Here is an 8,981-nt window from a genome sequence, read left to right on the forward strand (position 1 = left end):
TCTTCCCTGACACGGAAACCCAAACTCAAGTCTTCTAACACGCAGATGGTTGACATGTACGATACAGATGTGACCTGTAAGTTTGGGACTTTTCCTAATGGACCCTAGTGACTTTTTAGATAAACAGATTATCTCCACAGCCTTGAGAAATAGGATGACTCCCATTTATGCTGTTCTCATTTTGTCAATATAAAAGCAAAGGGTCTTAACTTTTTCCGAAATGTTCATCCTTATTCTCTTGTACCAAGATGACGTGAGTCCTATGAGATATGTCGATAGGGATGATAGTGTTATCTTTATTTGTTAATTAAGATATTACATCAAGAAATTTGCCTATTGTTACCTCTCTGACCATTTAGATTCTGAAATTTTGAGGTGAGAGAAGACAGTGATTTCAAATCAATGGGGAAAGGATCAACTATATAAACCTCTTGTGGATTTAGAAAAGATAGAAATGGCTTTTGCCCACCTCCCTTCTCCCTGCCGCCTCGTGCATGCGAGTATGCGTGCATGTGTGTATGTATGTGTGCGTATGTATATGTATATATACTTACACACATATCGCAAATTATAGGAAGGAAGTGGAAGAGATGTTTCCTGCCTCCCTGAGCTTCCCTCCCTAGCCCTCTGAGTCCTTGCCTGTGCCCAGACCAGCCTCCTTAGCATTGCTTCCTCCAGCCCTGGCCAAGGTTCTCAGGACACTCTGCTGTGTCCATCCTAATATAGGAAAGAGGAAGCTTTGCACCTGACTTTGCAGCTCCGGTGGGTCAGTCCCTGTGCCCAGCTCCAGGGACACAAAGGATAATAGAACAACGTCCTGCTTCAGGGACTTCGCAGCTGACTGGGGGAGGCAACATAGGACATGGATGACAGCTCTAGGGTTGCAGGTTAGTAGTGGGCGAAAGCACAGGGCATGGTGGCAAACAAAGGCAAGAGGGGTCCATGCTGCCTGGGTCAAGGAGCAGAGCCTCAGAGCCTCGCCCGGGGTTCGGGTACTCTGAGCTAACTGTTCTGCCACATTAAGCCTGCACCTGGAACACCCAGCGTAGAGGAGGGTCAGCCCTATGGACTAGAGCAGACGCTTCCAGAAAGCCCAGGAGCCAAGAGCAAAGGGGAAGGGTGGAAGGGATGCAAAGCCCAGCTCCTGGCTCCTCTGTGCTTCCCGATGGCAAGACCCAGCACTCCGAACCCGGGGGAGTCTGGCAGGTGCAGCAGTTGTGAGTTATCTCCACGCCCCCACCCCCGTTTCCAAAAGGCTCTTTCTCCCCCCGCGATTCTTACGCTTCTACATTAACAGTCCCCAGAGGGTTGAGGGGAGAGGCCACAGTCTCCTGATTCTGGCCCAGAAGGTGCATCCGCAGGGTGGGCCTGGACTCCCCACTCCTCCCTCCCACTCACTCCAGACTGGCCTGGCCCAGTGTGTCCACCTCGCCTACTGTGACACGGTGACCTTCTCCAATGGGGCAGGCTCAGAACCCGGTGCCATCCAACGTGTCCCAGTGCTGATACCGGAGGGCAAGGAAGTAACGAAACACCAGGAGATTCCTGCGTGTGGGCCCACTTGTTACTTTTCCAAGTCCCAGCCCATGGGAAGCCCAAGGCCCCTGGCAGTCAAGAGGCAGGTACTGTTGCCCGCTTGAGGCAGATGGAAAACAGACAGGGGGAGGCCGATGCTGCCCTGGCTTTAGAGAGTGGCAGAGGCAGGACAGAGCCCAGCCTCCTGCCCCGTCCCCAGGTCAGCGCTCCTCCCAGTTACTGTCTTCTCTGCAGCGCTGGGGCAGCCCCTGTGGAAGGGAGAGGGCAAGGCACGGGACCCCGGGGACTGTCCAGATACCCGAAGCGATGTCACCACCCCCGTCTTTCCCAGCTAGAGGTGGAGCAACATGCCTCCCACATCTGGCTGCTCTGCCCCTCCCCCACGCATTCACACACTCACTCGTATGCACACGCTCGCAGTCCCAAACACATTTACACACCATACACACACTTACACACACACTCATGCACACGCTCGCAGCCTGAGCACAGTTACACACCCATGCACACACCTTACACACACACTCATTGCAAGCTCGCGGCCTGACCACAAACACACAGTTACACACCCAGCCACACACGCCACACACACACTCATGCACGCTCATGACCACAAACCTGCAGTTACACACACCATACACACACTTACACACACACACTCATGCACCGGCTAAGCCCTAAACCTGATTACACCCATACCTGCATTTACACCTCATGCACTGCAGCTGTAGCCATGACATTTACACACTCACACGCTCATATGTACACACATTCACATGTGCAAATCCAGGACAAGACAACTAAGGCTTCTCGGAGCAGGGAGAGGAGAAGGTGGGAGGAGGAGGTGAGAGGGGGGAGAGGGGCCTGCCGTCCAGCTGGCGAGGGATCCTGACTCACTTTCCGGGTTATTTCTACTTTTCTTCCCCATTTTTCAGGCTTAAGTCTCCAGCCATAGAAACTCATGACTAAAAGAAACCCCAAGGACTGTTTAACCCAGTCTTTTCCTCCCACATACTGGGGACGGTGTGGAGCCAGGTAAGGAGCGCGGTGTCGGCGTCAGGCCGGCCCGGGTGCGAATTCTGGCTCCCTCACTCAGCACCCACGGAACCTCGTGCCGGTTCCGTAACGTCCCTGGGCCTCGGTTCGCTCACTGTAACGTGGAGATGGTAAGAGACACAGTGACTGGCAGGTTTCAAGCTTTGAGTACGTGTGGCGACTCTCACTAACTTCCCTCCTCCTGGTGCTGGGACAGCCGAGGGGGTGAAGACACCAGCCATCGTGTCTCTCTGACCCCGGAGCCTAAGAAGGAGCCTGGAGCGCACCGCGTGCCCGCCCTGCGGGAAGCGGGCCTCTCCGAGGGGGCAGTCTCCCAGCAGAACATGAAAGAAGCAGAAGGCAGCTTTGAGGATGTTTAGCTCACCCTCGTGTTTCTCTCGGGGAAACTGAGGCCCAGAGAGTTGAGGTGACTTCCTGATTCAGCAAGGAGAAGCCTTGGGTATTCAACCCAGGTTGGGAAGGGGATCCAATTATTTCTCAATCCCAGTGTACTCTGGAATGACCGATTTGTTCACGTCACTGTGACCTAGGAACACGTGAATGGAACCCACAACTGTGGGCCTCTGCGCACGGAGCAGCCGTTCACCCCAGGAAATCAACTTTTTTTTTATTAAGAGAAGCTGAAATTTTATTTTAAAAGAGAGAGAGGTAGCTCATTCTAAAAATAGCCTTATTGCAGAAGTTAGTTTTCAACCTCCCCTTTTGCTTACGTTGCAAAAATTAAATCTTAAAGAAGTTCAACAAAATGCAAAGTTGGAGAGGTCTAGGGAAGGGTGGAGCTATAATCAGAAGAAATGTTTGCCAGGAACCTGTCACTCTGTGGCTTTATGAATGGGAGGCCTCATTGAACCCACAATATAAAAGGGGGACACAGTAGGTGAGGTCTACACATCAGGGGCTTGCTCTCGCTCAACCAAACCACATAGCAACTCGTAGGAGAAGACAGAGCTCCACCATGCCCAGCTCAGCACTGCTCTGTTGCCTGGTCTTCCTGGCCGGGGTGGGGGCCAGCCGAGACCAGCGCACCCCGTCTGAGAACAGCTGCACCCACTTCCCAGCCAGCCTGCCCAGCATGCTTCACGAGCTCCGAGCTGCCTTCGACAAGGTGAAGGCTTTCTTTGTGAGTATGATGCCTTCCCGTCTGTTTTTCCTGAGACCACCTGAACTAGGTGCCCTGCCAGAGCTCTAAGAACCCTGCTTTTAGCTTGCCTCCATCACCAGCACCTATTCTCCCCAAACTTAAATTCTTAAGAGAGTCCCCCTGTCAAGCCAGGGCTTCAATGAAGGTGCAGGAAAAGCTGCCTAAAAGATAAAAGCACTCTCTCTCCTATGCTCAGAAACTTTTTATAAGATTCTGCTGGAGCCAGAGACATTATTGGCTGGGAGTAATCACAAATGGGGTCATTAAGGTGCAGACGCCCCAGCCCTGTGGCAGGGAAGCGGTGAAGGCCTCTGCTTAGAGCATTCCAGAACCTGAAAGACTGACAGTTTGGGGAAGCACCATGCAGGGGGAAACCTGCGTGAGCGGCTGCCTCCCATTTCCAGAGAGCCTTCAGACCTGCCGGGGGTGTCTGCAGGAGGAAGGAAGACAGGCAGAGAGCACTGAGGGGCTGACACGGGCGGCCCCTTCAAACCTGATGAGTCTCTGTAGGAAGAAGACCAGGACTGAGTCAGGCTTCTGCCCTGGCTTCCAAATCGGGCAGAATGTTTTAAATAACTTGATCCCGAAAAGGAGGAGGACCTGATTTGACTGAGTTTCAGCAACAGTGAATGTCTCATTTTGAAAACTCTCCTTTCCATTTTTGGGCCAGGGCTGCAGTGATTAAAAATCAAAAACTCTATAAATAAAGGACATTCACTTTAAGTATTTCCCCAAACCTTGGATTCATTCTCCTTTTGTTCTTCTTGCAGCAAATGAAGGACCAGCTGGACAACATATTGCTGAACGGGTCCTTGCTGGAGGACTTTAAGGTGAGAGCCAGGTGGGTGGGTGGGGGAGTATGCACTGTGACTAGGAGAAGGGAGGTTCTGCTTCACGCCTGCAAGGAGTTGGGTCCTCTTCGTTCACTTTGAAAAGGAGAAGTGGGAAGATCTTAACTCAGCACATAGCCAGCCAGAGGGTTACCAAGGTCTCAGTTGTGGGGGAAGGAGTCTGGCGAGGAAAGGTTCCCGGGGACTAAGTTATCCTGTCGAGCTAGCGGCAGCCCTTCCTACCGGTCACCACCCCTCTGCTCCTTCCCTTAGGGTTACCTGGGTTGCCAAGCCTTGTCGGAGATGATCCAATTTTACCTGGAGGAGGTGATGCCCCAGGCTGAGAGCCAGGGCCCAGACATCAAGAAACACGTGAACTCCCTTGGGGAAAAGCTGAAGACACTCAGGCTGAGGCTTCGGCGCTGCGTGAGTAACAGCCCCGTTCTCTCCCTCGTAGCTTTTCTGCTCTTCCCGAAACACCATCCCACACCCAGACACACAGACACAGAGTGGCAGGAGCCCTCTCATTTCTCTCTGAGCAGGAGTGGGGGTGGCTGCTAGGCATTTACATGTGAAGGTTTGCAAATAGCTTTCCTGTTATTTGTGAGTCATTTGTGGGTTATTAACTATTCGCCTCTCTCTTTATGAAAGGGGCCCAGAGCTTCAGTCAGGGCTCCCTTGTCCCTTGGGACCTAAGCCCTGGGCCCGGCAGGAGGAGCCGGGAGGTGAAGGTCCCTGGAGAGAGGAAACTCCACTTACCTCTTAATCTTGGACTTTAGGTGGGCCCAAAATGACTGACAGAATTTTCCCCGGTATTCTAGAATGGCCCCGAGGCTCGTGTCTACAAACGATTCCCCAGGATAATTTATTTCTTCAACAGAAATGACACCCTCACTTCTGGTTTCCTTTGTTCTGTCGCGGATAATGGGAAATGGGTTGATTTGGGTCTCTATTTGTGGGATGGGACAATGCAAAGAACTTGGTCCGCAGAGTTGAGACTGTGTCAGTTCCTTGGGGACTTAGACATGGTCTCCAGTGGCTGGAACTTAAGGGGAGGGACAGGACAGAGAAGCAGGAAAAAACCAGAATGGCCGGCTCAGCATCTAGTCAGCACCGGGCATTCTACAAGAGGAAGCTCCAAGACCTGGGTTTTCACGCAAGCCTTGCAGACACATTTCATCTCCTGGGCTATGTTTTTCCTCTGTCTGGTGTGGAAGGATGAGCAATAGGGCTATGGGTGTGGGGAAGCCTTCGAGACAAGCCTGGCCCCTTCTTCATGCCACCAGCTTGTCCCCCAAGTGCTATGGACTCAAGGTCTGGGAGCCAGTGTCTTTAACATTTTCTCCTTTCCTCCACAGCATCGCTTTCTACCCTGTGAAAATAAGAGCAAAGCGGTGGAGCAGGTGAAGAGCGCTTTTAGTAAGGTAAGCTTTAGACGGTGGCAAGGAGGGTTAGGGGAACATGACCTCTGTCCACTCCCCAGCTGCTAAGCAGGCCCCCTCCTTGACTAGGAGGGACTGTGGGAACCCAACAGATGGTGTGACCTCCTCAGTCAGTGAGGAGCTGTCGCTTGGGTTATATTTGTTTTCTGTGAAGTGTCTTTGGGGGTTTCTAAATGACTGCTCCCCGCCTTTGCAGCCCTGTGAGTTGAGCCAGCCACCTGTGAACACAGTGAGCTGGGTGCTGGGGAGAGTGACAAAGGAAACAGAAAGTAACTTGTTGGGAATCTAGACTGATGCCACACGTGCAGGAAGCCGACACGTGAATGTGCACACACAAACACACCCAGGGGTTCAGCCTGGACTCCCCAGAACTCAGGCAGAGCAGGAAGCAGGATTCTCACTTATCTGGAGTTGGAACATGCTCACTTTCCATCTGCCACTTACATCTCTCATGGTGCTTGAGAATGTCAACTCTCAAATCAAATGTCCATGAACATTTAAACCCCATTTCCAAGAAAGCCTGTGGCTCGTGTCCTCTTCAGGGCCTGGGGACAGACAGTGGGCAAGGTTCCACCATCAAGGGGATACAAATCCCCTGACGTAGGCTGGAGCGGTGGGGTTGGGGGGCCCTGCTCAATCTCTCGGTGAGAGAGAATAAACCTAAAAGAGGCTCCCTCTCTTCTCTCACTGTCTTGCTTTCAAAGTGGTTCCTCTAAGGGTCCTTCAGCAAATTCTGAATAAGCATCATGTGAGCACATGACCTTTAAAATTATTGGAAAAGCACCCTTTTGAAAACTGTGCTTTGCAGAGTGGATGTTCCTCTTGCCACCACGAGCTATGCTTCATGTCAACGCACAGCCTTTCCCGAGGCAGTTGGGCATATCCTCAGGTTCCCTGAGTCCGTTCTTCTCCTCCTGACTGGAGGGGTCAAGGGCAGCTTCCAGGCCCCAGGGTCATGACCATCCAAGCAAGGGACCCACTTACTTACTTGCCCAGTTTGGATTTTCACTAAACATTTCTTATCTTCATACACAGCTCCAAGAGAAAGGGGTCTACAAAGCCATGAGTGAGTTTGACATCTTCATCAACTACATAGAAGCCTACATGACAATGAAGATGAAAAAGTAAGACATCCTAAGGAAGAAAACATCCAGGACGGCGACTCTGCTAGACCCTAGGATGTAAATAGGAGATCTCCAAAATCTAACCCAGGGTTCCGAGAGATCCACACCAGCTCCTCAGGAAACCTGTCGGACCTCTCTCCTAGAATATTTATTACCTCTGATACCTCAACTCCCACTTCTATTTATTTACTGAGCTTCTCTGTGAACTATTTAGAAAGAAGCCCAATATTATAATTTTGTTCAATATTTATTATTTCCACCTGTGTTTAAGCTGTTTCCGTTGGGTAATACCCTATGGTATTTAAGTGATTTAAGAGAAATTATGTTATATAAGGAAAAAAATGTTTCTTGGGAAGCCAACTGAAGCTTCCATTCCAAGCCTGACCGCACTCGATATGAGCTCTTTTCCCTCACCTCCCTCTAATTTATTTTGTCCCTAAGCCTGGGGCTCCCAGAATGTTACAAAGACTCTTAACCTCTTAGGGAGAGAAACCAGGTAGCCCCTCAGTTAATTAATATTCCAGTGGCTCAGAGGGATTCCCCTGACCTTGTTTTCCAATCACTTTTTTCTTGAAAGCTGTGGCTAACTTGTTATTTATAACAATCTAAAATTGGTTCTAATAGAACTCAATTTTAACTAGAAGCAATTCAATTCCTCTGGGAATGTTACATTGTTTGTCTGTCTTCATAGCAGATTTTAATTTTGAATAAATAAATGGGTCTTATTAAAATGTATGGTGTCAGTTGACTTTTGTCTTATGAAAATTATTCCCTCAAAGTCTCCAAGACAGAAGAGAGTAGATGAATGAATTCTGCATTCCGGAGTAAGAAGCCAGCTACCCTCTCCCAGAGTGTGAAGGTTCCAAATCTGAGCAGGGGAAATAGGTATTCTTCCTCCAAAAGCCAACAGCAAAGACCATCATAGTCTTCCCGTAAACTTAATCTTTTAAGAAATTATTCTTAAATCCTTAAAGAACATGCTGATTTTCAAGGCTAAGGAAGATCGTTTACATACCAGAATTAGAAAGATAGGCAGAAGAAGTTGTTTAGTGGCTTTGTTGTTTGTTTGTTTTGTTTTGTTTTTGTTGGTGGTGGTGTTTTTTTTTTTTTGCTTCTTCAAGCACCAAAGGTCCAGGGGTGAATACTAGTTTGCCTGGGTTATCATTAGAATTTAGATAGACTGCTATCATGGCTCTAGCACTAAGAGATGGTCCCAGTGCACACAATTGGTTTTTATTGGTATTCACAGCTAAAAACTCCTACAAACCCCTTCTTGAGCTGAAATCAAAGGGAATTAGCTGGTCCCAGTAGAGTAGAATACAAGCAAATTAGCCCACTTGATAGGATACCAAAGGATTTAAGCTGCTGCCACTCCTCCTTGAGCCATCAGAAAGATGTGAGATTGGCTTCTGATTGCGGTCTGCTGGGAGGGGCATGGTGGCTGGGGAAACCCTACTCAAAGCCCAGTGGCTTGGAGAGAGGGAGAAAGAATAGGCTGAGTAAACACTGGTCCCCCTCACACTCTGCCTCGGCATCCCTGGTCCAGGGTAGGATGGGACTGGCTGTGGTCAGTTTTTCAGTAAGACCTGACTCACTTCGGTTAAAGTAACCATAGGAAGGAAGTGGGGAGCATCAAAGCTGAAATTCTGAGATGAAAGGTTAGGTTTAAGAATGGAGGCTCGCAGAAGACAAGAAAGAAGGAGCGAGGCTGTTTTTTGCTAAGGCTTCTATACTGAAACAGAGAAGAAGCCATGAGTCCCTCAGCCAGGAAAGTTTAAATGGTTAGGACTCTCTTCAAGGCATTGTACACTAACTTAAGTTTGAGGTTGGCACCTCATGTGAGGGACATGGG

At 49.8% G+C, this 8,981-nt stretch overlaps 1 protein-coding gene across 2 annotated transcripts; it reads left to right on the forward strand.

Annotated features, from left to right (window-relative positions):
• The first annotated feature begins 3,350 nt into the window (after positions 1–3,350).
• IL10 (interleukin 10) lies at positions 3,351–7,977 on the forward strand. 2 transcript variants are annotated; one of them, XM_039881888.1, is made up of 5 exons: positions 3,351–3,697; positions 4,504–4,563; positions 4,837–4,989; positions 5,922–5,987; positions 7,041–7,977. In XM_039881888.1, exons 1-5 carry the CDS (start codon positions 3,548–3,550, stop codon positions 7,131–7,133), a joined length of 522 nt encoding a protein of 173 aa, XP_039737822.1. In that variant the 5' UTR covers positions 3,351–3,547; the 3' UTR covers positions 7,134–7,977. The 2 variants fall into 2 exon arrangements, with proteins under 2 accessions (XP_039737822.1, XP_039737821.1); XM_039881887.1 differs by having other exon boundaries at positions 3,354–3,712.
• The last annotated feature ends 1,004 nt before the right edge of the window (positions 7,978–8,981 follow it).

Source organism: Pteropus medius, unplaced genomic scaffold, assembly GCF_902729225.1.
Source record: "Pteropus medius unplaced genomic scaffold, Ma_sr-lr_union100, whole genome shotgun sequence".
NCBI lineage: Eukaryota > Metazoa > Chordata > Mammalia > Chiroptera > Pteropodidae > Pteropus > Pteropus medius.